General features: G+C 47.7%; 1 protein-coding gene across 1 annotated transcript; it reads right to left on the bottom strand.

Annotated features, from left to right (window-relative positions):
• Positions 1 to 101: 101 nt before the first annotated feature.
• Positions 102 to 26,893, bottom strand: VSIG10L2 (V-set and immunoglobulin domain containing 10 like 2). The gene is made up of 12 exons (XM_063139506.1): positions 26,815 to 26,893; positions 24,734 to 25,081; positions 19,016 to 19,291; positions 17,269 to 17,544; positions 15,167 to 15,427; positions 14,040 to 14,300; positions 13,055 to 13,345; positions 10,996 to 11,301; positions 4,058 to 4,180; positions 3,524 to 3,548; positions 2,343 to 2,467; positions 102 to 259 (listed from the first exon to the last, which is right to left on the bottom strand). Exons 1-12 carry the CDS (start codon positions 26,891 to 26,893, stop codon positions 102 to 104), a joined length of 2,529 nt encoding a protein of 842 aa, XP_062995576.1.
• Between the last annotated feature and the right edge of the window lie 736 nt (positions 26,894 to 27,629).

Below are 27,629 nucleotides of genomic sequence, written 5' to 3'. Positions count from 1 at the left end.
TTCTCCCAAGCATCACACTCTCTCCCCATATCACTGTCCTCCCCTTGCTGACCCAGAGGAACTCTCTCCTCAAGCTACCGAGGAGTCAGATGCCCTGGTAGTCATGGGGTTGCCGTCACTGTGATTGTAACATTAACTGGGTCATCATCAGTGGAAGGAGCTGGAGCAGTGGGATCTGGAGCAAGGGCTGGAGATGAGGCATCTTCCGGGGCCACCATGGGATCCTCGGAGGCTGCTGCAGCTTCCTCCAGGCCAGCTTCTGCAGAAGACAGTAATGCACACACAGGTCAGTTGCTTGTGAGTCTTTGTGGGAAGGGCAGAAAACAGTCTATGACAGCGATGCTGAACATGTGGCCCTCAGATATCCTTGGCTTCCAACTCCCACCTTTGGCTATGTTGACTAGTGCCAATGGCTGTTGTAGTCCAACAACATCTGGAGTGCCATGTGGTCCCTGCCCCTGCCCTATGCTGTATCTTCTTACTGACATCTGTCCCTAAATTTCAGGAACTCTGAAGTCCAGCTGTTTCTATTTTGTCCTAATGAAATGCAGATGTCATGCTCACAAACAAACAGAAATCATGCCTATCAATAATAGCAAGGTGCAAGGATTTTGATCTTTGTATAACTGTGCTCCATTTGTGTCCTTTTATGGAACGAACCAGGCAGCATGAAGGCAAGAAGAGTGGGATGATAGCTCAACAAACAAGCGCGCGCACACACACTCATGCAACACTGCCTGCCTGAATTCTCGACATCTTCTCTGCAGATGTGTAGAGTAGCAACTTGACAGAAATCAGGTTGTCATAGTTCTCTCACATGTACAAAAACCTGGCTTTGATGACAGAAAGTGAGAAGTGATGTATGTGCATATTAGGAAATCTGTGTTCTGTTGGAATTTCTTCTTCATGGCTCCCATTCCCTAAGAGGCAAGCCGTTGTTAAGTATAAACAGTGGCTTGTCTCTTCAGCTGTGGGAATTGTGGTGAGAATCTGCTTTCAATAATCAAGTCTTAATGAGCATTTGCTTATTCTCTTGTAAATAATCATCAGCTCCCTTTCCGGAGAAAATTTGTGGCTAACCATGGGGACTGACCCCACTGATCAAAAAGCCCTATGGCTGAGATGACCTGTGTTTTCAGTCTGTGCTGTCTGACCTGTGATGCCTCCATACATACGTACACATTTTTAGTTCATTCTGCAGTCACCCAGCGATGGACACAGTGCAAACCTGCAGGGCTTGGATGTTATCCAATAAGCCACGTTTATTGATAGAATTTTGATTTCTTTCTCAAGTACCTGCTCCCGAAAGATCAGCATGCAGAGAGGGAAGGAAGATGCAATTATCTTCTGCTGTTGCCAACAAAATGCTTCAAGACGTTTCCATGCTCTGGGTCTGCTACTCAAATAAGGTAGGCGTGTGCACAGACAAGCATGCACATTCACAACCAACTCACATACAACAATTGCAGTCTCTCACACACCCACACCACTCACTCACTCAACACCTGCCCATGAGCATCTCAAATTGTTGGGAATATTGCAAGTTACAAGAAGCGGGGCATGGTTGCAATTAGCTAGTTAATGCATGTGTATTTTGGGCATAGCTAACCTTAGGATTTCTATAGCCTACAATGTGTTTTCCTATGATCTTCCCCTTCCTTCTTTCATCTCCCTCTCCCTCTCTCTCTCTCTCTCTCTCTCTCTCTCTCTCTCTCTGACTTCCACCATTGCTGGGAGCATATGGGGTTTGCTCTCTTGCTCCTACCTGTCTAATGGAACACAAAATGGACAGAACAAACTCCTTTTGAAACTGTACGCTGTACCTGTATTTTATATGCAAGAATATTGTGAGTAAACTATTTTACTTTTTTTCCACTAGAGTGCGGTCTCCTTTTATTCTAAAGATAGCCTTGTGTACATGTGGGACTGGTAAATGCACATTCTGCCTTTTCTGGTTTTCTCTGCTGAACTGCCTTTCAGGAGCCATCATTACTAGATAATCCCATCACAAACAACATTCCTCCCAGAAACCTCAGTTCTCAAACCATCCAGCCATCCAGGAAATTTAGCTCCTGGCTCCCTCCTCTAATCTATGTCTTGCTGAAGGCCCCTGACATCCCATGGATCTTTTTCAGAAAAAATAATAATGCTCTAGGAACAGGCTCTATGGTCGCTGCCATAGAAGCACATTTCTAGTGTCCTAGGAAGCAGGCAGGTATGCTCCAAGAGTGCTCTAGGAATGAGATTTCTATGGCACAAACCACAGAATCCTTTCCTAAAGCTTTGCACCCCTGAAATGAGGCTATCTTATCAATCCAAGAGCAGGTCTGCCAGCAACTTACCTGCGGATGGTCCTTCAGCTGCAGCCGAAGACTCTCCAACCTGCTCACCGGCTTCGCTATCAATGCCTGTTGCCGTCTCGGCATCTTCCGGTGTACTGATGTGCTCGTGGGCTTCTGCACCGGCCCTAAAGGCAGAAAATTCAACATCTGGTTGAGGGTTTTGTGACATTTTGATTGGCTTTGCTGATATAAGAGCTATTCTCTTCTTCTCTTTACTTTTGTGCTCGACCTAACCAGGAACTTCTGTGTTTTGGTTAAGGCTGAACATAGATCTAGCTCATTGCTGAATTACATATTTTTACGAACGGAGGATTGGTCGTTATTTCTTTGTCCTACCTGAAACCTGCGCAGCACCAAAGAGAGCCTAATCTAATTAAGGGCTCAATTAGGGTGACCCTATGAAAAGGAAGACGGAGCTCCTGTATCTTTAACAGTTGCATAGAAAAGGGCATTTCAGCAGGCGTCATTTGTATATATGGAGAACCTGGTGAAATTCCCTCTTCATCGCAGCAGTTAAAGCTGCAGGTGCCCTGCCCTCTTTTAAATCTGGTCACTCTAGTATAGCTCCTGCACTTTAACTGCTGTGATGAAGAGGGAATTTCACCAGGTTCTCCTTATATACAAATGACGCCTGCTGAAATTCCCTTTTCTATGCAACTGTTAAAGATACAGGCGCCCTGTCCTCCTTTTCATGTGGTTACCCTAGGCTCAATCCTATGCAGGTTTAGACAGGAAAAAGTCCTACAATACCCAGCATGGCTGACTGGGCATTGTAGGACCTTTTCCTGTCTAAACTTGCATAGGATTGCACCCTAAATCTGCTGTTTCCTCCTGTATGTTCCATTTTAAGACTGTAACTAAATGCCAGGTTTGTGGCTTCAACATCAAGCCAACCTCTTTCTCTGTCTTCCTCACACAACTTGCTTAACTTCCAACCTCATGACAAGTTCAAGAGTACTCCAAAGCTTGCTCACTGTTCCGCAATGTTTTGGGTGCCCCTATTTCCGGATTGTGGATTTTTTTCTTAGGGACTAACATGGCATGCTGGCTAAGGATGATGGGAGTTGTAGTCCAAGACCACTAGAGGGCACTAGGTTAGGGAAGGCTGATATAGACCAATGGAGGCAAATGAGTGCAAATAAGAGAAGAGGAAAAGGGGGAAGTCGTTGGATGTCACTTACATTCTGAAGAGCAGGTCATGTAACCCTGTGGAGTAACAAAGCAAGGAGATTGCTGTTTAAGAACCATTTTGCAGGCACAGCCAAATTAAATCCTAGCCTCAAAGAACAGGGGGAGCTTAAGAAAGGGCTTTCAGATACGGAGCTCATCTCGCAAGGGCAATTTGGAGCTTTTCTACATGGGACTTTTAGTGTGTACTAGTCATTCCCTACAAACAGCTGTTGATGGGTCTTTTAGGCAAAGTTGTGGCCCTCCAGTTTCGTTTCTGTATCTAAAGAGTACTTTTGGTGAGTTTTTTTTTTTTCTAAGAGCAAGGAAAATGCGGTATTTATTTGTGAAAATGAAAGAACGTGCTTTTTCCACTTGTGTTTTCACTCCTTTGTCTGTTTCTGCTTCACCCTCTATCTGATGTCCCCTGCTAGCCAAAAGCCTCTATTCTCTGCCCTTAAAGAGAAATCTAGGAAGGACTTCTTGGGATCCCGTGGACTAGCAGCAGAAAGAGCAGAATTGCCCCACAACACCAATCAGCCACTCACTTGGATTGTTCTCCCGGTTCCGAATGATGTACTGAAACACCAGAAGAGATGTGATTGTTGCCACAATCATTCCTGCCACTGCGGCACCAATCACGGCGGGGTAAGCGTTAAAAGGAGGGTCGGCTGCAAGAGAGAGGAAGCGGCGGTTGAAGGCCAGGCATTCCTACCAAGACCAGATCTTCAGAGGCCCCTGAATATAATATGCCAGACGGGTCTCAGTTGCACATGTCTAAGGGCATTTGTTGTCCTAATCTATGGAAGCCTTATCCTCCAGTGTGTTAGACTACAGCTCCCATCAGTCCCAGCCATGCTAGCTAGGGATGGAGTGAGTGATAGAAAACGGACAGGGAGCCAATGGCCCTCCAGATGTTAGGACTGCACCTTCCTGATTACTGTCAATGCTGGCTGAGGACGATGGGAGTTGGAGTTCAACAACATGGGGACAGCCACAGTTTTCCCCTCCTTTGACCTAGAAACAAAATACTCCAGCTTTCCCCAACTTGTTTTGGACTACAACCCTCAACATCCCTGACCATTGACTATGCTGGCTAGTGATGATGGATGCTGTAATCCAAATTATCTGGAAGACCCCAGGTTAGGCAAAGCTGCTGCAGTCTCATAGAGCTCTCATGTTTTGTGCTTGGCGACATCACATCTTTGGAAGGAAATCCTCAATGAGGTTTTATACAAACTCTCTTCTTGCTCCTCCAGGGAGTGAAGGTGGGGGGAGTTGGGCCATCCCACCACTTTTGCAGCGCATCTGTTTCCAATCTCCTGAGTTTTTCCAAGAAAATAGTTTGCTTGTTTTTCTTGAGTGTTTCGTTTTGGTTTTGCACCTTCTTAAAGCTGTCCCCGACCTGCACCCAGGCTTGTTGCAACAGCTGTCGTCCGTATGGAGAGAACAGGCAGCCATTTCGGCCTGGCCCCGGCAGAGTTAAGCCAATATGTGCAGCGCAGAGAACACTGTCCGGACAGCAGAAACAAGGGACCCATGTGAGACTTTGCTCCTGGCTTAACAAGTGACCTACAAGACCCTTTCCAGTATATGACCTGGAAAAATAACTGGAGGCGTCACACAACCCTAATTCCACAAATATGTCTACTGGGACATCACAATCCTATAGATCAGCCTTCCTCAACCTGGGGCGCTCCAGATGTGTTGGACTGCATCTCCCAGAATGCCCCAGCCAGCTGGCTGGGGCATTCTGGGAGTTGTAGTCCAACACATCAGGAGTGCCCCAGGTTGAGGAAGGCTGCTATAGATCATGACTGGGGCATGACAAACCGATAGATTCCCAGAAGACCTCCCTACTCTCACTCCCGGGCTCAATTCCCTTTCCCCCGAGTATCATTTGTGTGCAGTTTTTCTCTAGGTTGACCATACGGAAAAGAGGACAGGGCTCCTGTATCTTTAACAGTGGCACAGAAAAGGGAATTTCAGCAGGTGTCATTTGTATGCATGCAGCACCTGGTGAAATTCCCTCTCCATCGCAACAGTTAAAGCTGCAGGAGCCCTGCCCTCTTGGCCCGATACAAAAGAGATAGCAGCATTGCAGTGTACGTATGTTCTCGGATACACCAAGCTATCTTTCCTCCATGCTGGGTCACACACTCATTAGCCCTGTTTGTTCCACATGCTACGTACAGGAAACCTACATAAAGGGTGGGGACTGGGATCGTGCCCACCTCCGCAGGTTCAGCAGAGCGTTTAAATTGAGCATGCGTGTTTGTGTGTATATACTCTGTGTGTGACTGGGAAGCTTGCAAAAGGCAGGGCCCATTCATTCAAAATGTCCGCAGAATGCACGGAGGCAGGAGGTAGGGCCGACAGACACCATCTGAAGATTCCATCTCACATCAAATGATCTGGTCTTTTTTGCCTGCGTGAAGGAATATGGACACTTTATGTTTGGGAGAACGCCAATCCATCAAACCCAGTCAAAGGGCAAGCAGAGGTCAGGGCCGGTGCTACCATAGAGGCCACTCAGGCGGCCGCCTAGAGCGCCAAGCTCAGAGGGGCGCCAGGCACAGCGCAGCACTCATGCGCATTGTCTGTGAGGCCGCCCAGCCCGAGGATTCAGCTGGGCCTGGGCGGGCGAGATGGCGCCCCGGGCCCGCACAGCTGAAGCGAAGCCAGGGACGCTGGGGTGGGGGTGGGGCGGATCCACGTTCGGACTTCTGGAACGTGCCCGGAAGAGAGAGAGAGAGAATGTATGGGTGAATGGGGTGCAGGGGGTCTTTGAGTGAATGCATGTGTTCATGCATGTGTTTGTTTGGAGTGAGTGATGCTGAGTGTGTGTGTGTGTGTGTGTGTGTGTGAGTTGGGGGGATGATTTGGAGGTGATATTCCTATTAAATAATGCATTTTAGACCCATAGACGTTCCTTTCCAATTTATTTGCTATAATTGGCATGACGTATTTTTTTGTGCTTCTTATTTTTTCCAGGAAACATATGTTCTTAAAAATCAAAGTTGGCATTTTGGGGGCGGTGGTGGTGAAAGTAGCTCACCTTGCCTAGGGCGCAAAATAGTCTGGCACCGGCCCTGGAAGAGGTTTTCAAAGCAACTCAACCAGCCAGCCAGCAGAGAGATTCGTTTGCTACAGGCCTGATGGATCTGTCACGGGAGGGTGGTGTACGCTTCCCAGCAGCAGCAGCAGAAGATGGCGATACCATAAAATCATCCACGGCAGGAAGGATGAACCACACCGTGCAATTAAGAAGAGATGACGGCCGACAGAGACGGTGCACCCTCAAAACCCGTCTGATAGAAAATGCCCCCTCCAACCTGAGCCTTGCCCCAAGAATGACATGCAACCGCCCCGCGCCTGCTGGCTTTGCAAGTCTCAATCCAGCTACATGCAGCATGGCAAGAGAGGAAATGGGGTGGGTGGGTGTTCAGCCGCGTCCAAAGGCAAAGGTTGAAGAGCAGCAAAATGGAATGCAGAGAGAGAGAGCACAAAAGCAAAAGTGTTGGGAGAAGCAGTAGCAGACGCACGTTCTTTCTGGTCATTCCAATTTCGTTCCAGACTCAAGAGCACTTTCCCCTCACCCTGCTTTCACCTGACCTGCCTTTAACATAGGAAGCTGCCTTATGCCAGGTCAAGTCATCCCCCCAGCCCAAGCTAACCAAGTATCTTCTACCTCAGCCTCCCGCAACCTCGAGATGTGTTGGATTCAGTGGAGGCTGGCGCTCAGATGTCAGTGGGGCGGTGAATCCGCACCGGGTTTCAGTCACAATTCTAAAGCAGCTGTCCAAGTGTTGCACCCCACAGGAGCAGAACTGTGAAGTGCCCTCACCTCCCATGTGGACCCAAGGCTCAGCCAATCAGATCCCAAAGCTGTAGCATTGCATAACCCCTACTGAGTTCACATTGGTTGACAGAGCTTAGAGAACAGAACTAGTTTCTGAACTAACTCCTGAAGGACAGCCATTTTGAAGTTAACCAATGGGCACAGCCAATGGGCACAGCGTTTTTGCCAAGCATTCGTAACCAAGCCATGAAATCTATTGGAAGGGGAGGCAGTCTCTTAACGACCGCCATTCCTGCAGAGCAGTGTTTGGGGCAAACAGTTCTGCAGAGCACAAAACAAATGTCCCAGTTTAACCAATTTCTCTTGCTTCTTCATTTTCACCAGAATTTCTTCCCTAGAGAAATGGCCGCCCGGAAACAGAGTAGGGACTTAATGCGCTGACACCAAGGGAGTAGGAGACACCATGAGGACCTCAGTTGCAAAGGCCATCACTTGCCTCACAGATGCAGCACATTGACAGGAAACATCTGGAAACATCAGTTGTACACAGAACATGCCAACATCTCTCAGGACAAAACAACTGAACTAAATCAGGTTCCCCTAGCTGTCAGTGTCTGAACCCGAATGAGCTCATGAATGATAAGCCAGGATCCTGAAGAACTCGGGCTTAGTATTTTGTGAACCGCCCAGAGAGCTCCGCCCAGAGAGCTCCGGCTATTGGGCGGTATAGAAATGTAATAAATAAATAAATAATAAATAAATAAATTTTGTGCATTTAATAGGCAAGGAGGTCTGCATTCAAAATGAGAAAGGACCTCCCTTCTGTCTGCTCAATTTATATGAGTTTGAGAAGTAGCTAAGATTTGGTGTTACACAGAGAAGCGTACGGGTAAAGAACGCCAATGAACTCCAAAATCTGATGCAGGGGTTGGCATCACACATTGGTTTCATCAGGCATCTACTAAGGCCTACACCTTAGGGCAGAGGTCTTCAACCAGTGGGTCGCAACTCAAAAGTGGGTCACAAGATCAGTCCAGATGGGTCACGGCAAAGCTGTTGCCGCCAAGTTCGGTGGTTGTGAAATGGTGAAAGTGGGTCCCATGTTGCAGGTTGGAAGTCCGAGGTGGATCTCGGGTCTGGACCAGTTGAAGGCCACTACCTTAGCAGACCCATTGCCAACCTCATCCCCCAAAATCTACTGGCCTCCTGTCCCTCTGCTTATTCACTTGCTTATTCACCTGCTCTCTCTGAAAGCCTCAGTAGTAAGAAGACATTTGAAAGGTTGTTCAGTCCAATCCAGTAAAAGGATATAGACCATCATCAGACAAGCGTTTTATAGCACGCTTTTTACTGAACAGTCATGGATTTTTGCGGGTCCTATTCACGACACTGTCTGCCTCCCATGCATCTCCCGCTCCTTCTGATTATTTTTCCATCTCAAAAAAAGACCTAGAAAATCCTTCTTCTTTTTTTCCTGTAGCGAAACGTGCCACTATTTCCTGCTGTGTGCATGAAAAGCAGCATGGGAAAAAGTCCACTGAATGGGCCATGTGGTCTTTGTTTACTTCCTCTTTTTTTCAGCGTCTGAAGAAAGAGGAAGCAGTTTGTCCCTGTTGCAGGACAGAAGCACGATTCAAAGTGACGGGAGGGAGATACAATTTCCCCCCGTCTGAAGACGCTCATGAAGAACCCCAAGAAGGCAGATCAGAGCTTTGATGCTGCCCATCAGATGTCAGCACCTGGACAGCAGACTGAGTCGGATCCAGGATCACCTGGCCAAAGTCTTCCTCACTTTGGTAAGTTGCATTATGTTTCTATTTAAATTATTAAAACAGGACAAGGCACCAGCTGTGCTTGTTTTTCCTCCTAAATCTTCACCTCATCTCTCATTCTCTCTTACTGTCAATGATGTTACACTTACTCCAGTCAAGGAAGCTCGTAGTCTTGGCTTTGACTCCTCGCTCTCCTTTATTCCTCATATTGAGACAGTAGCTAAATCCTGTCGTTTTTTCCTGTATAATATTGCCAGGATTCGACCATTTTTGTCTGTCTCTTCTGCCAAGACTCTTGTTCATGCACTGGTTATTTCTCGGTTGGACTACTGCAACCTTCTTCTCACTGGCCTTCCTTCTTCTCACATCAGTCCGTTGGTTTCTGTTCACCACACTGCTGCTAAGATCATCTTCTTGGCTCGCCGCTCTGACCATGTAACTCCACTTCTGAAATCTCTTCATTGGCTTCCAATTCACTTCAGAATCCAATATAAACTTCTCCTGTTGACCTACAAAGCTTTTCACGGTCTAGCTCCTTCCTATCTCTCCTCTCTCATCTCACACTATTGCCCCGCTCGTGCTCTTCGCTCCTCTGATGCCATGTTTCTCGCCTGCCCAAGGGTCTCTACTTCCCTTGCTCGGCTTCGTCCATTTTCTTCTGCTGCCCCTTATGCCTGGAACGCTCTTCCAGAACATTTGAGAACTACAAGTTCAACCACAGCTTTTAAAGCTCAGCTAAAAACTTTTCTTTTTCCTAAAGCTTTTAAAACCTGATTTTGTTCTGACTTTATACTGTTAGTTTTACCCTACCCTGTGCCTGTTTGCATTCTCTTCCCCTCCTTATTGTTTTATTATGGTTTTATTAGAATGTAAGCCTATGCGGCAGGGTCTCGCTATTTACTGTTTTACTCTGTACAACACCATGTACATTGATGGTGCTATATAAATAAATAAATAAATAAATAAATAAATAATAATAATAATAATAATAATAATAATACAAAACCCCAAACCAACAATGCTAATGAAGCACACAACTGGAAATAAATCCAAGTCACACACAAAACCCCCAATTGTTTATAATTAAAGGGACAATCAAAAGAAACGAAAAAGCAGAATACTGAACTAATATATCCCACACATGAGTCAGGCAATTAGAATAAATAAACTAAAACCTTGTAGAACACAAAGATGTGCATATTATATACAGGAATGTAAACATGAAACTGAATAAAAAGGGGGTCTGAGGATCTCGGTATGAAACGTGCATCTTGATCTTTTACAGGGTCCCGGTCAAATTCTGCTTCGCAGTGAGCACTTCTAAAGAAATTAAACTGAGTACTTCTTTGTATTCGATAAGTTTTCAGTTTGTTTATTCTAATTTCCTGACTCGTGTTTGTGATGTATTCGTTTGGTATCCTGCTTTTTTGGTTTCTTTGGATTGTCCCTTTAATTATAAGCAATGGTCTTTGTGACTTAGATTTATTTCCAGTTGTTGTGCTCTATTTAAATTATAGTCATTCTTTCTAAATTTGCCTTCTCTACCTATACATGAGCACACACAAATTGAATGCAAAACGGTGTCCTCTTTTGCCCTCTTTTTTGGGTGATGCTCAAGTGACCACTCTAAGAGCAAGAGACTTCGCACACCTTGTTCTCTCCCTCTATGTGGTGCAGAAGGGGCAGAGAGAAAGGGGCATGTGAAGTAGTGGCAGCAGCTGTAGGGCTAGGAGGAGGAGGCGGCAGCATTCAGGGAGGGGGCCTTACTGAAAACATCTTGCCCAGGGCTAAATAGCTCTCTCCCAATTCACAAGGCGCCACTGCATGGCCCGTAGAAGAGCCGCAACAGCTCGCCAGCCAGCTTCCATCCTAGCCTCCGGAGGAACGTTGTCGCCTGAGCTACCCACTTCACCTGGTGTCTTCACTTCAGAGGGGTGCCCCGTAGTGCGGTGGTTCACAGCCAGGATGCGGAAGGCATACACCATGGCAGGATCTAGCCCACCCAGCTTGTGGTCGCGGATGTCGGGGTCAATATCGCTGGCCACCGTTTCCCAGATGCTGGCCAGCTGCTTTTTAAGGGCCTTCTTTGCGTCCCTCCGTTGGACCACAAAGCCGGTTAGGTTTCCGGCGCCCTGGGTCTGCCATTCCACCTCCACCTCCGTGCGGTGGCGGGTGTACATCAGCTTGCTGATGGTCACATTGGGTGGGGTGGGGTACTCTGCAAAACAGGCAAACGTTGTGCTCAGTTTTAATGATGAATCCTTCATTGACCCTGTTCAGACGACACGCTAGGCCACAGCAGTTAAGCATTTTGAGCAAAACATTGTGGCCCAGGATCTCATGACAACCATGACTTAACATGTTGTGTATGCATCCCTAACCACAGTGGCTACATAACTACATTTAAACACCCTCTATGACCTTTTGCTGCAAAAAGGATTAATGGCCTCCCCGTGGTTTAGCATGTCTTCTGAACAGGCCCATTATTAAACATTTCTACCATGCCTCCCAAGAGCTCAAGGCAAGCTACGTGCTTCACTCCCCCCCCCCACACACACACAACACACACCTTTTATCCGCACAACAACCCTGTGAGGTAGGTTGGGCTGGAAGATGGTGATTGGGCAAAGATCACCTGGTGAACTTCATGGCTGTGTGGCGATTTGAACCCTGGCCCTCCCAGTCTTAATCCAACATTACTCCAACGCCCTTATCTGGACAGAGATAGCCTAGCTACAGTTATCCATGCTCTGATAACCTCTCGTTTGGATTACTGCAATGCGTTATACGTGGGGCTGCCTTTGAAAACGGTCCGGAAGCTGAGCAGCCTGTTTACTAACAGGGACTGGCTGGCGAGATCACATTACACCAGTCCTTTTACAACTTCATTGGCTGCCAGTCCAGGTCCAGGCCCGATTCAAAGTGCTGGTATTGACATTTAAAGCCCTAAACGGTTTGGGGCCAGGTTATTTGAAGGAATGCCTCCTCCCATATGTACCTGCCCGGACCTTAAGATCATCTACAGGGGCCCTTCTCCGTGAGCCCCTGCCAAAGGAAGTGAGGCAGGTGGCTACTAGGAGGAGGGCTTTCTCCGCTGTGGCACCCCGGTTGTGGAACGAGCTCCCCAGAGAGGTTCGCCTGGCACCTACACTGTCCTCCTTTCGTCACCAGCTGAAGACCTTTTTATTCTCCCAGTATTTTAACACTTAATTTTAACTAAAATTTAAATTTTACTGTTCTAACCCTGTATTTTAATCTTATATCAATTTTGTTGCGTGGTTTTTATCCTGGTTGTGCTTTTTATACTGTATTCTGTAATTGTGCTTTTAACATGTTGGTCATTTTATTATGGTTTTAACTTTTGTGAACCGCCCAGAGAGCTTCGGCTATTGGGCGGTATAAAAATGTAATAAATAAATAATAAATAAATAAACATCCTTTCCAATAGATTATATTGGCTGATTTGGCCTGTTACTGCTGTTACAACCCCTGGCTGGATCTTCTGATGATTTTTTTTTTTTAACCTTTAAAAAAGGCTCTGGTTTTTTTATCGAACCAGTGGCTGCGGGGAAAGGCATACTTAACCCTTTCCCCATAAGCTCAGCCTAGAGCCCACTTTCTATCCAAGCTGCTATTAGATCCAAAGTGTGTGTGGGGGATATACAGATACTATATTGTGCCTGCATTCTTTTCTCTTAACAGCAGCTCGCAGGGAAATCGAGATTAAGGGAAATGGTGGTGTGTGTGGGGGAAGGCTTTAAAAAAACCCATCCCAGTACCGCTGCTCAGTCAAAAGCAGAAGTCCTCCTTAAAAAACTCAAATGACAACAAGCCAGGAAAGGAGATCCTTTCCTCCCTCGCTTAGGTCCCGTGTGATTTGGCCCTTAAACTCCATGCATTGATTCTACCCAGTTTCAGGACGTCTCAATGGGGCTTTGCGGGGTTCGCTTTGCCTGCAGGCATCCCCTTACTTTTAACCTGCAGGTTGATGGCGGCAGAAGCGTTGCCCACGGCGTTCACGGCAGCGCAGCGATAGATGCCGCTGTCCCTCATCCACTCGGTATCCCGGAGGGTCAAGTTAAACCAGGCGTTCTCCTGCTGCAGCCTGTATTTTCGAGCGTCCGCTCTAATGACCTGGTTCTTGTTGTTGTACCAGAAGACCTCTGAGCCCAGGTAAGTGCCTTGGAGCAGGCAAGCCAGCTGGGCCTCGTTGCCTTCAAAGAGGGACACCTTGGACCTCTCCACCAAAAGCTTGGGAGGTTCTGTGCAGGGTGAAACAAACAAAAACAAGACGACTCAGTGCTGAAATTGATAAGTCTCCAAAATATCCGCCTGAGAAAATAAAACAAGGAGGTTGCCAGTTTCCCCCCCCCTTTTTTTCTTAATGGAGGCTCTCTTAGGGATGTTAGGAAAATCCATTTGAGGAGGTGGAGTCCGACGGGTTTTCCTAGGTTCGGCCCCCTGGATTTTGTTTCAGTTTCCGCAGTGAGGCTGTTTGAGGGATTTCCTCGAATGTTATGGATTGGGCTGGGGAGGGAGGTTCTGCAATTTGTGCAAATTTCTGAACAATTTGCGCACATTTGTAATTGGCGCAAATTCGGCTATCATTCGCACCGCTCAGAAATGTGTGCAAATCTCTTCCCGTCAGCTGCTAACTGGATTGAACCTGGGACCTTCTGTATGCTGGAGACTTGCTCTGCCATAGAGCTACAGCCCCGTGGAGGCTGGTGGCTCTGATTTCAGTGGGGCTGCGAATCTGCTCCAAATTTCAGTCAGAACCAGCCAGAACTCTAAAGGAGCCACCCAAACTCCAAAATAGGTCCAGCACCTTGGATGACCCCCTTAGAGTTCTGGCTGGTTCTGACTGAAACCCACAGCAGATTCATAGCCTCACCAAAATTGGAGCCGCCAGCCTCCACTGCTCCAGCCCCTCCCCATATGGACTCGCCTGCTTACCCAGAAGGACATGGCACTCGGCAGCCCTTTCCCAAAGAGGGTGAGCCACCATGCAGGTGAATTCCTTGCCCCCGAGGCTAGCGTTGGATTTCATGACAAAGATGTTATGGGATTGCTTCAGCCCTCCCAGCACGCGGTCCCTCCAGTCCCTCCACCAGAGCGTCACCCGGGGTTCTCCGCCTGCCCAGTCGCACGTCAGCATGAGGAATTCATTCTGCTTCGTCGCCACGGCGCTGCAGGTCGGCCTCCCGCCTGGAACCCCTGGGATACAAGGAGTGTGCTGGTCAGGGACAGATTTCTAGCTATAACAACACACCAAGGGCTCATTGCATATAAAAGTTGGGTTAGGAGAAAAAAGAAACAAAAAAAAAGAAATCATCTAGAAAGGTAACCAATGGCAAAAATCTATCTCCATTTAATCAAGGGTAGGCATAATCGGGGCCCTGCCAAGGGCCCACACCCCAGCAGGGGCCCTCGGTTTGCAGTATTTAGCAGGCCATGTGAAAAAGCTTCAGATGAGAATTTCTGCACATCACACTGCAGTAATGGGGTTTAAGGAGGGTGGCCATTAAGGAGGACAGTCCTCCATTTGAACGTTATAGGCTTAAGGAGGGTGGCTGTGTCCTTTTCTTTAAGGAAAGCAGTCCTCCATTTGAAGGTGTCCTCTCTTTGAAGAGGTGTCCATCCAAGTCAAGAGTTAGCACCTGGACAAAAGACTGAAGACACAGGTAACCTAGTCAGTCTTCTCTACTACGGTGAGATGTCTTGTATTTCTATTATTTCAGCTGTCTCTACAAAATAAAATAGCTTATGCAAATTTTATGTGATTCGAGATCCGCTGTTGTCCTCCCCTTTGGTCCTTTTCTTTTTTCTTTAGCAATGTGTACATGCCAGCATGGTTTTTTTCATGCTGCTGTGGCTAAGTTAAACACCACCTTCACTTGCACATGAATATACAAACACAGCTTCATTGCATGAAAGAGAGGCAGGCAGACAGAGACAGGCAGACATGCACCCCACACATACACACAGAGAGAGGGGTGGGGAGGATCCATGATCCAATCATGGAACTCCAGTGTAACACAAGTTCGTGTTTGAGCAAGGAGCAGTAGGAGGTTCATACTCACACACAGTGGTCCTGCAGATGGTGTCCTCTCTCAGTGCCGGATGGGAAGCCAGGCACGTGTATGAGCTCCCGTTGTGAACGTCCGTGCCTAGATGGATTTGGGTGGCATGGGAGTAGGTCGCTGTGTGGTTTCCCTTCTGCCCGGATTTCACCCACCGCAGCCGCACCGGGGGGAAACCCCCCTGCCACGAACAGTGCAGAGCAAGGTCTCGGAAATTGGCCGCCGGCAGCGGCGTGCAGCTGGGCTTCCCCTTGGGCAGATCTGTGCGTGGGGGCAAACATCGTATCAACAGCAATGAGGAGTCACTGGCACCCAAAACATCACGGTGGCTGGTAGGCTGGGGTGTCATGACCCCTGGCCCAAATGGGATGGTCCTGGAGAATTGGCGTCCCGCCCTGGCTGCTCTTGCATCGTGCCCAAACACCTGTTTGACTCACGGTTCGTCAAATACATCCTTGCCTGCGGTGGTGTTGGTGGGACAGAGACAGGGCATGCCTTGCTCCTGCATGGTCTACAGTGAGCTTTTTCCGCCCAGAGCATCCAAACCTGAGCCAGCCATAACAACGGGAGGTTGGTGGATGTCTTTGCCCGTGATATTGCACCCAAAGCACTGCAAAACGGTTGCCCCTTAGCTGCAGCAGCCTAATTCACGGCTGAATGGTGATTATCGCTTCATTGAGCAAACCCTGTTCATCTGCTGCTACACTGAATCCATCATTCCAAAAGGTAGATAGACAGTGAGATTGACTTGAGCTCAACCTAAGTCATTATAAGGAGAAGCATCAGTGTTACCATCAGGGAAGGACTTTTTGCCCCATTCAGCAGAAGAAGCGGGGGGGGGGCAAAACAGGAGGGCTGGCTTATCACATTTTGATGTAAGTGAAGTAATGCACATTACCATCAAAAAGGAAGACCCCGTAAGACGACCACATCCAGAGTCTAAAAGAATTACCTAACTGCGCCACTGAGAACCCAGTTTGTAAGTAACTTTGTTTTTCACTCGTGAAAACATACACACAGGCAGATCTAGATGGTACAGTCCAAGAAAAACTATAAATTGTCTCCACCTTATCCTGCTAGGGACAGAGGATCATACAGTTTGGTCCTTGATGTAGACTAGGTTTGAGAATTCCTAGGTCAGCAAGACCAGCGTCAAGAGTAGGCTTGGTTGGGCACCTCCCCAGGGCCATACACCAGCAGGGGCCCACCGAGAAGAGTCCCTATGGATTTTCTCCTCCACTCCACCATGGCTTATTCTCGCCCTTCTCATTCGGGCCCAAACAACAGAGGTGATGAGAAGGGGGATAATGGATGCCACCGCCTACTTGCTCACGGGCTGTTTGCCTGTCAAGCAAGCAAGGGGATGGCAAAGATGCTGATGAGTCATAAGAGTTGGTGACAATGGCAGTGAGAAGGTGGACCATTGAGGGTGTTTTGCCCATGGGGCCTCCTAATTCTGGAGCTGGTACTGTAAGTCAAGTCTTGTATCAGACACCTGTCCCCACGTTGGATCAGACATAACATGTTACAATAAAGAACCTCTTTCAGCCTAGGAAAGTCTACGTAGCTACTTACAACAGCATCAATAACAAAAAAAATTCGAGCCCCAGTAAACTGCTGGCCTCATTCTGCATGGCAGTTCTTCAACAATAAAGACAGTAACATATCAGTCTTTGCTCTCCCTCCGTCTCTTTGGCAAGAAGAACCAAATTAGAAGCATCTGACCAGAAAGAACAGAGTAAACGTCGCTTTGGCCTATATGGAGAACAGCCTAGTATATAAATACTGCAGCTAAAGAGCTAGGTATGTCCACCCTTCTGTCTATTCCTTTATTTGTAGGTGCATTTGTTGTGTTTGCTACATTTTTGGACAGTCATCCATCAGAACCATCAATGACGGAAACCTCTTCAGAAGAGACATCCATCCCCTGGGATGTCTGAGACCAAATTTCTTCGGACTCCCCCCCCCCCCCTTGACTCCTCTTTAGCTACATCAGAGCGACAATACTTGGAGAGGCAGAAGACAATAAAATACAGATGGTAGAAGGAAAGGAAGATGCAACAGTGCATGCCAGAACATCATGCCCAGGCAAGATTACTTACAGTAGACTGTCAATATGATGGCCGTCTGGGTACGTGTATTCAGATGCATGTTTTGGGCCAGGCAAGTGTAAATGCCCGTTTGGGTCCGTGAGATCCTGGTGATCACATACTTCTGGCCAGAGTACACCTGAGAGCTGTTGTAGAACCAAATGTAGTGGCTGGGTGGGTTAGAAAGAGCCAGGCACGTCATAATCACCTCTTCCAGCTCATTGGCTAGGAAGCCATGTTGGTTAATGGCAAACGGCTCCACACTGATCACAGGTTCGTCAGGCCCATCTACAGGAGAGATCATGAGGTCATTCGTTGGTGGTATAACAGCGACAGAAAGAGTCAAGAGAAACCTCTGAAGGGGCCCTGTGCAGGTGAGACGTTCAATCATTTGTGTTTTAAAATTATAGCCCACCTTTCTGCCAGAAAAAAAATGGTGCTCATTTGGCTGCTTTTAAATTAAAAGTAAAACCTTGAGAGATTTGCTTAGACTTCCTGTTTGGGCCCTGAGCACCCCCTATTCCACTTCACCTTGCAGGATTAAGACCTTGGGCCTTGCTAGACCTGCCGGCTTACGCCGGCAGGGAGGCGGGGCCGAGGCGCGCTGAAGTTAGCGCGCCTCCCCCAGGCTACCAGACGCACGACGCGCAGGGACGTCGCGTCCCTGCGGCGTCCGCCATTTTTTTTTTAATTTTAAAGGGGCCGGGTGCGGCCCGAAGACTCCGGAGAGGTAAGTGGGGTTTTTTTGGGTTTTTTTACCGGGGGGGGGGGCGAAGGCTGGGAGGGTGGGTGGCAGGGTGGGTGGCACGGGGGGAGGGTGGGTGCGATCGTGCCGCCCGAGCCCGGGCAATGCCTGGCATGGGGCGGCATTGCAATGCCGCCCCATGCCAGGCATTGCCCGGGCGGCGCGCGGCGCGATCGCACCCGCCCTCCCCCCGTGCCACCCACCCTGGCACCCACCCTCCCAGCCTTCGCCCCCCCCGCCGATGGGCACAGCGCTACTATAGGCGCTGTGCCAGGTCCGCGGCTTTTCGTGGCTCCTCGCGAGTAAGTGAGGAGCCGCGAAAAGCTGCGAAAGTCCCTAGACGTTCCCCAGCTCCAGCCTGAGGCCGGAGCTGGGGAAAAGGCGCGCCATAAGCGAATTCGCTTAAGGCGCGTTGGAGGAGGCCTCAGCGCGGCCTGTCTCCGGATTCCCCTGTGCATCATCTGGATGCACAGCAGGGAAGCCGGGACAGAAGGCGCGCTAAGGCCTCGTCTAGGAAGGCCCCTTGTAGAATAAACAGGAAGCCTCCCGTGAATAGAAAAGACAGAACATTTGACCCTGCTGTTCGGTTACTTGTACCAGTGACAGCCAGTAAGGTGTAGTGGCTAGAGTGTTGAACTGGGAGTTGGGCGATCCAGGTTCTAGTCTCCACTTGGCCATGGAAGCTCACTGGGTGAATCTGGGCTAGTCACAGACTCTCAGCCCAACCTACCTCATAGGGTTGTTGTTGTTAGGATAAAATGGGAAGGGGGAGGATTATGTATGCTCCGTTGAGTTTGGGTGGGGGGGGGGAGGCAGGATATAAATTCAATCAGTCAACCAATTAATCATCTATTTATAGCTATTTATATACTGCCTGCCATTTACAACATATCCAGATGGTTTACAACAGTGAAATTACAATGCCAATATAAATTTGGCTAAAACAATCACTAGACTATAAAACCAGCGGCCACTAATTTTTCAAAAATCGGAACAAATGCTGCATTTACTTACAGATGACGTCGAGGTACATTCTGTCACTGGTTTGGCTATTGACCTCATTCTGGGCAGTGCAGGTGTACCAACCCATGTGAGTCCGGTTAGCCGACGTCAGGTTCAAGAGACCGCCCGTTGCTTCTATGACAGCCACCAAGCCATCCCGGTTCGTGTGGCGCTGCCAGGAATATTCGACAGGATGCGTCCCTTCTTTCACTGTACACGTCATCACGACGGTCATGCCTTCTACGGGCGTTGAATTGTTCATCTGTAGGAAGGGCTTTGAAACAGGAACTGGGGAAGACCAAACATAGATCTCAGCTGCCTTTTCCAGACAGCCACGGAATTGAGTTCAGGGTGGGAAGATTTCAGGCTTGTAGGATCTACTTTGAGGTTCGTTCGTTTGTTGGTTGGTTTACCATAGGGTGACCATATTTGGGAAACCAAAAAAGAGGACACCTAGCATGTGTGGGGGGAAGCAGCTTTCTGAGTCCTGCAGAAAATACGTTATTCCCCCGCCACCTTAAAGAACCCGATTGGAGTGGAGGAGAGGAAAGGATTTCATTCTGCACCACCACCATCCACTCCAATTGGGGCCTTTTCTATAATGTCCACGAATGACCCACTTTCCCCTTTAAGACCTCAATTGGAGCGCGGGGTGGGGGAATGATGTGCCTCAAGAAAGCATGTCATTCCCTCCTGCCATGCTAATGGCAGCCTTAAAGGGGAAGGTGTGTCATTCCAGGACATTATTGAAAATTATAGAAAATCCCCCCTGACACCATGGAAAGAACAAAAACCAGGACAAATCCGGGCAAATCCTGACAGTTGGTCACCCTAGTTTACCAAGATCCACCAAACAGAGCCAGGTGCAAAACAGAAGCTTGCAGTGGTAAAGTAATACTTCGGATTCAGGGGTAGGGTGCCTCTGAGCACTTGCACACCCCTGAAATTCAGTATCAGAACTGAACCCTCACAGTTTTTCCATGCAACAACCACTCCTTCTGTTTCCTGCTCAAGCTTTCTAAGGGTGCTTCTGGTGCTACCCAAAGACATTTGCACCTATTCTGTCTTTTCTTCCTTATTGGTCTTGTTGGGGTTTTGTTTTTTGTCTGTTTGTTAGATAAAGAAAAAAGATGGAAGTGATAAGGGGGAAAGACACAAGATGTTTTGGAGACTTCCTGTGAACTTCTGTTTGTGACAAGACTCATCTGGAACTAGTTTCAGCAGCACTATTATTAAACATGTAGGAGTCAGAAATCTTCATCGATCCAGTACTGGAAACATCCCAGAGATCTACCAATAGATCTGTCCAAATTAGATTACTGCAATGCCCTCTACATGGGGCAGCCTTTGAAGATGGTTTGGAAGCTGCAGCTTGTGCAAAATGCAGCGGCCAGATTGATAACTGGAACCAGAAGGTTCGAACATATAACACCGATTCTGGCCCACTTGCATTGGCTGCCGATACATTTCCGAGCCCAATTCAAGGTGCTGGTTTTAACCTATAAAGCCCTACATGGCTTGGGACCGCAATACCTGACGGAACGCCTCTCCTGACATGAACCTACCCGTACACTGCACTCAACATCTAAGGTCCTCTTTCGAGTGCCTACTCCAATGGAAGCTCGAAGAATGGCAACAAGGGAGAGGGCCTTTTCGGTGGTGCCCCCAGACTGTGGAATGATCTCCCAGATGAGGCTCGCCTGTTGCCAACATTGTTATCTTTCAGGCACCAGGTCAACACTTTTCTCTTCTCCCAGGCATTTAACAACGCTAAGTTTGTCTTTTAACGGACCCCAGAACTGTTGTTTTTAAATGGATGTTGTTATTTTTATAGTGTTGTTCCTATGTTTTTGATGGTTCAAAATTTTGTACACTTTTTTTAATGTTTACTGTGTTAGATCAATGTTCTTTTCACCCAAGGACGAGATCCAAACAGCCCTTAAGCACGACTCCACCATTCCAGCGACAGAGGGTTCAAAAGCGCTTTATTGATTAGTAATCAAGGCCTGGTCTCTTCAAAGGGAGCAATCAGACAAAAGACATAGGGAATATGGTACAGTATTAAAGCTTTCAAGGGGCAGGGCCCAGTAGCAGCATTAACCAATCAGAACGTAACACCAGAGCCCCCCCTTATCTTTTGCAAAACATTTCCTCTGTAACAGTACATTCCACCTGGGAACATAAAGCTATTGTTCTGGATAAGATAAGCTCAGTCGGTAGAGCATGGGACTCTTAATCCCAGGGTCGTGGGTTCGTGCCCCACGTTGGGCGCCATTTGTTAGATCAATGTTCTTTCACCCAAGGACGAGATCCAAACAGCCCTTAAGCACGACTCCACCATTCCAGCGACAACTGTTTTTAACTTTTGTAAACCGCCCAGAGAGCTTCGGCTATGGGGCGGTATATAAATGTAATAAATAAACAAACCACTCCCCCAATATAGGTTGCCACAGACGTATTCTGCCCAAAGGCAGAATCTGAGATGGATGAAGAGGTTTTGGTATTCTGGGGGTTGTAGCTCAGTGGTAGAGTTCTTCGCTTTGCATGCAGAAGGAACTAAGCTCAGTCCCTGGCATCTTTTGTAAGAAGGATCTCAAGCAACACAGCTGAGAAAGAACTCCAGCCTTTGGAGAGCCACAGCGCCAATGAGAAAATATTGGGCTACCTCATGGGTCCAGAACCTCTTCAGCCCAAAGGCTGAATGCCATTTCGGAGAGTCTCTTGCGGGGAGGGAGCACATTTCAGTGGTGGGAGGGGGGGCAAAGGATCTTGGAGCTTAAAGGTGCCATTTAAAAATGGGAGCACAGAAAAGGAGTGGAAAATGCTCTGTGTTTGTGCGTGCATGCGTGCGCGCACTTGCGCACAAGCAATCATGAGCATTAGTGTATTTGCATACATGAATGAGGGGGAAAGAGTTCAGAACATAAGACGTGCCCTGATGCTGGATCAGACCAAGGCTAGAGTGACCATATGAAAAGGAGGACTGGGCTCCTGTACCTTTAACAGTTGTATTGAAAAGGAAATTCCTGCAGGTGTCATTTGTATATATGGGGAATCTCGTGAAATTTCCTCTTCATCACAGCAGTTAAAGCTGCAGGTGCCCTGCCCTCTTTTAAATCTGGTCACTCTGCTATAGCTCCTGCAGCTTTAACTGTGGTGATGAAGAGGAAATTTCACCACTGTCCACACAGTGGCTGACCAGCTGTCAGCCAGGGACCAACACAGCAGGACATGGTGCAACAGCACCCTCCCACCCATGTTCCCCAGCAACTGGAGCACACAGTTATGGACAGTTGAAAATGGCAATATATATATATTTCTCCCTCGCTCGGTTTGCACATGGCTCTGAAACATACAGTCTGGCTGCCTGAAGATGGGGAAAGGTTTTAATCTTCCCTTGGCTAAATGCAAAGGCAAGCCCCTCCAGTGAAATTGCTGGCAAGGAGTGGCAGAGACAGACTTCTGAGAGATAATCACCCAGCAACCAAAGCGCTTTTGACAACTTGAGTTTAACCAACTCCAGCAGCAGCAAAATACAGGCCTGCGAACAATCACCTTTGAAAGGCCATCTGCAGCCTTATGCATGCAACCAAATAGAGCCCAGGGATGCCATGCCAGAGGCCTGGGATACACACACACACCCCCGGGACGTGCCCAGCAGAAAAACTTTTGACCGGCACACCCCAGCCAGGAATGCCAACTCTTTTGGGGGATCTAGTTACTCTCCTGCCCTTTTATCTCCAGATAGTTTCTCAGGAGGCGGGAGTGACATTCCTAAGGCATTTTCCTACACCTCCTCAGCAATTCAAGACAGTGGAGGCTGGTGGCTCCGATGTCAGTGGGGTTGTGAATCCACTCCGGGTTTCAGTCGGAACCAGCCAGAACTCTAAAGGAGCTGTCCAATGTGCTGAAACTATTTTGGGGCTATGTTTAAGCACCACGGATAGCTCCTTTAGAGCTCTGGCTGGTTCTGACTGAAAAGCAGAGGAGAGCTACTGCCCCACTGACATCGGAGTCACCAGCCTCCAGTGATTGAACATGATCCCTCAAACGCATCTGTCTATTATTTTCAATATTGCCAACTGACCTGGGTCCAGCACTTGTGTGCTTGCCCAGACAGCATTGACTCCAGGATGGGAAAGGGGGGTGTTTCAGCAAGAATCCTCTGTGCTCCCCCTCAACCTGGAAAAGGTGAGACGTACAAACTGAAAATCCTTTCATGATGTGTCCGAGCTTTTCTGGTTCTCCATTCAGGCATAAGTGGAACCATTCGGTTCTGCTCCAAACTATTTTGGCAGATCGCAGAAGGAATGCATTCCAAATTGGCTCCACCCAGGCCCCAGGCTGGAAACCCATCAATGGGGAAAACAGGGGGGCAGCTTCAGGAATTTGATCTCTGCGAATTCCAGAGAGATCTAACCTGATATGCACCTCCAAGGCTCATATGTGGATCAGAACGCAATTAATCATCTTTTGGATCTTGCACGTCTCCAAATGGTGCTTACACAGTTCCCGGCTCAAAAAGCAAAAAGAAAAAGAAAACCCCCCCAAAAAAACCTCATTATCACAATGCATTTGAAATGTGCATTTTGAGAGAAAACATTTCCCGCTCCCCAAACTGTGTGTTTTGGGAGAAAAAGTGTTTACCTGTACAAATTTAATTATGTATGTAGATGCAAACTTTTGTGTGGATATTTATTTTAACGAACACAGATTAGTGCGCAAATGGAACAGATTGGACTAATGAGTGAACACTTATTATTATTATTATTATTATTATTATTATTATTATTATTATTATTTTATACAACTTAATATGCTAAAATCTCTAAGTGGTTCACAGGAAAATGCATATATAATACAATATAAAACCAGTTACAATAAACAAATAAACAAAGACAAGTAAACAGGGCAATGTCATAGTGACATCGACCAGAGATAGATGGGTCTTAACTCTTTTTCTGCCCTCTGATTTCCACTGCTCTTCTACCCCCCCCTTCACAAGATACTTTCCCCCCCTGCAGGGTTTCAGATATATTTCCAATGGTTAAACACGTGGGAATGCGCCAAGGGTTAAAAACACACACATACCCCGCTGTTTTTCTGATCTAAATCTCCCTTTCCCCCAAATGGCAGATACGCCAAGGATAAAAACACCCCTTACCTCTGCTATTTCTCTGATCTAAATCTCCCCTTCCCCAAATCTCTTTCTCCTATTGCAAGCAAAAAAAGAAGAAGCTGTTGGGCTTGCAGTAGAGGTGACTCTATATCTGTGGTGATATGGGATGAACTGGATGGCAACCCTCTGCCTCACCCCACCTACTTGTGGCACAGAAATCCCTCTACAACCAGGTATATTTGGTCCAATGTATGGCATGCAGCTGATGATGGCCACGTATGATCTTCTCTTCGCCTCCTCCAACCATCTCAGCACAACATCTGCCCTGCCCTCCATCCCACTAGCCCTAATGAGCACCAGCCATCACTGGCTTGCAGATCACATGAACTAGACTCTAGTGCAGGATGGGCAACTTCTGACCCTCTGGATGCTTTGGCCTACAACTCCCTTCGGCCCTAGCCTTCATAGCCAGTAGTGAGGGGACAGGTAGGTCAAAACAACTGGAGGGCTAGCAGTTGCCCAGCGAGAGCTTTAACTTTGGGGAAACTTAGAGGATCAGAGGGGAACCTCCCCCCCCACACACACGTTTCAAGACACTTTGACATACTCACCCAAAACAATGAGCTCGATGTAGAAATACGCCACCCTGATCTCCCCTTCCTCTTCGTACATCGCCTGGCACATGAAGCGCCCTTCCGCTGCCTTTTGCAGATTCTCGATCTCCAGGGTGCTGTTCCTCAAAGTCACCTCCCCAAGAACAGCAGAGGCCTTCTCCACCTTGGACTCTAGCCCATTGCTGATGGCAACAGCCCTGGGAATGAGCGAGCCCAGCTTGGTGAAGCTCCAGAAGACAACCATGGGCAAGACCACGTCGCCGCATGCCAGCAGAACTGAGCGATCACGCACCCCTTTGACCACGTGCTCCTCGTATTTCGCATCTTCCAAAGGGAGCAGCTGACCTGGCATGTGGGGTTGCGGGGGAGGGGAGAAAAAGCAAAGCACTGAAATTATGGCGGGGCTCTCTTTCCAACTAAAACCAGGGTTCGATGGAGGACAGAATTTGAACTGTTTATTCATTGTGTTTAGGAACATAAGAAGGTGCCATGTCCCAAGCCAGACTTCTTGTCCATCAAGGCCAGTATCGTCTATCCTGACCAGCAGGGGGGCTGTTCATACAACACACTAACCACACTCAGTGGTTGAGTGTGGGTTATTGTTGAACCGTGGGTTGTTCGTTGAACTCTGGGTTAGCATGTTGTCTGAACCTAGAACATTTCCTGCAGGGTGGTTTGTTAACCACACAGTGCAGTTTATTTTTCTTGAATATGCCACTTTGAGAACCCATGGTTTGTTGTTGGGTTGGACAGGGTGGTTAACAAGCCACCCTAAGGAAAATGTCCTGGACTCATACAACATGCTAACCCATGGTTCAGCAAATAACCCACAATTCAACAACAACCACTGAGTGTGGCTTAGCGTGTTGCGTGAACAGCCCCTGTGATTCCCACTCTAGGGTCTTGTCCACAGCGTTTGTTCTTTAGGTTAAATGTGTATTTGCGGGGGGTGGGGGTGGCTTAATTGTCCTCAGAACTTTTATCAACAGTTCAAAATGAGTCTCCACAACATGTGAAATGGCAGGCTGGGCTTCTTGTGATGCATCTTTTTATACACCCATACATTCCAGAATATTAGCCAGGTGCCTTGAGCAAGGACCCCAAGTAGCTCCCCCACACACACCTGAATCTATAAAGGGTGGGACAGTATCTTTGCTGCAAATATTTGTCCGATAAAGATGGCTTTTAAAAAATACCCTATTAAATCAGCCTTCCCTAGCCTGATGGCCTCCAGATGTTTTGGACTTCAACACCCATCAGCCCCATCCAGCACAGCCAATGGTTAGGAATGCTAGGTTTGTGGTCCACTCCAAAACACCTGGAGGGGATCAGGTTGAGGAAGGTTGTATTAGATATGTCTGTGGAGCATGGGTCTAGAATTGGTGTTATATGTTCGAACCTTCTGGTTCCAGTTATCAATCTGGCTGCTGCATTTTGCACAAGCTGCAGCTTCCAAACCATCTTCAAAGGCTGCCCCATGTAGAGGGCAAAGCTAGTCACCAGGATAGAAATGAGCAACTGATGCAGTACATAAGAGCCATGCTGGATCAAACCAAAGGCCTATCCAGTTCACCATTCTGTTCCTACGGTGGCCAACCAGATGCCCATAGGAAGCCCCCGAGGAGAGCATGATCAGGATAGCACCCACCCATCCATGTTCTCCAGCAACTAGTATACAAAGGCACACTGCCTCCAATATTTGAGGTAGCATATAGCCATCAGGACTAGTAGCCATTGGTAGCCTTCTCCTCCATGGATGTGTCTAACCCCCTTTTAAAGCCATCCAAATGGGTGGCCATCACCACATCTTGGGGTAGTGAATTCCATCGTTTAATTATGTGATATGTAAAGAAGTCCTTCCTTTTGCCCGTCCTGAATCTCCTACTATTTAGCTTCATAAGATGCCTCCTATGAGAGAGGGAGAAGAAAACATCTCCCCATCCACTTTCTCCACACGCGTAATATATATATATTGTAAATGGCAAATCGCCCTTGCATTATACCTACAGACATATATATACATACAGCCTTTTTGCACCGCAGTTGGTCTGGCGAGACTTGACTTGCATGGTACTCACCATAAGCCACCGTCGGGAGGATGCAGATGATTTTCAGCAGGCTTCTAAACTGTAGGTTCCTTGCCAATCCATAATCCATTGCTCCATGTCACGGCATGAGAAAGGAACCAGAAGCCAGATGCTGTTAGCTCCTTCCAGTCCAGCACATCCCTCCAGCCTCCACACAAGGTCTTCCAACCCTGATGCAACTTTTTTCCACTTCCTGCCTATTCTGCAGACCTCACGGACTTCGGTGACATGGAAGGCAGGTCTCTCTATCTCCTCTTTCAGTCACTCATCCATCAAAACGCAGCCCTCGTCCATCTCCGGTTACTCCGAATCACCCCCGATAAATCTTCAATTATTCATTCCTTTCTCCTTAATCTCATTTCCTTGATCTATTATGCAGGAGCTTCTTTAGAGAAAGAGCGGAAAGAAGAGTCAACTTTCTTTGGTTTTTTGCATCTTGGACCGATGGTCTTTCTAGCGGAAGAGAAGGACCGAGAATATTAAATTCTCTGTAGGAAAATCTAAGTCAATGAGATTCAAATCTAGAAACCTATCAGCGAGTCAAATCTCTTTGAACCGTGTTTTCTGAGAGCAGAAGCCTTGCTCTTTGGCCAGATCTACACCTCGTGTCATATCGGTAGGATCCCATATTCCTCTTGTGCATTTATACCTCATAGCACATACAAGGGCATCTGCAGTGGTATTTGGGATAATATGGAATGCAAAGCAAGAAACAGCACGAGAAAAGTGGGATATGGAATGTTCCCCAACACTTCAATAATGATAAAAAGCACTAGTGTAGCTCTTGCCCCTTTCTGAGTTAACAC

Source organism: Elgaria multicarinata, chromosome 12, assembly GCF_023053635.1.
Source record: "Elgaria multicarinata webbii isolate HBS135686 ecotype San Diego chromosome 12, rElgMul1.1.pri, whole genome shotgun sequence".
Classification (NCBI taxonomy): Eukaryota; Metazoa; Chordata; class Lepidosauria; order Squamata; family Anguidae; genus Elgaria; species Elgaria multicarinata.
The sequence above is the reverse complement of the archived record's forward strand: the minus strand, read 5'-3'. Positions and strand labels throughout refer to the sequence as shown.

Coding starts and splice junctions, on each gene's coding strand:
- VSIG10L2 (XM_063139506.1), bottom strand. CDS start 26,893: ATGGATTATGGATTGGCAAGGAACCTACAGTTTAGAAGCCTGCTGAAA. Junction 14,301..15,166: donor CATCTGCAGGACCACTGTGT/GTGAGTATGAAC, acceptor CTTGTATCCCAG/GGGTTCCAGGCGGGAGGCCG. Junction 260..2,342: donor AGCTGAAGGACCATCCGCAG/GTAAGTTGCTGG, acceptor TGTCTTCTGCAG/AAGCTGGCCTGGAGGAAGCT.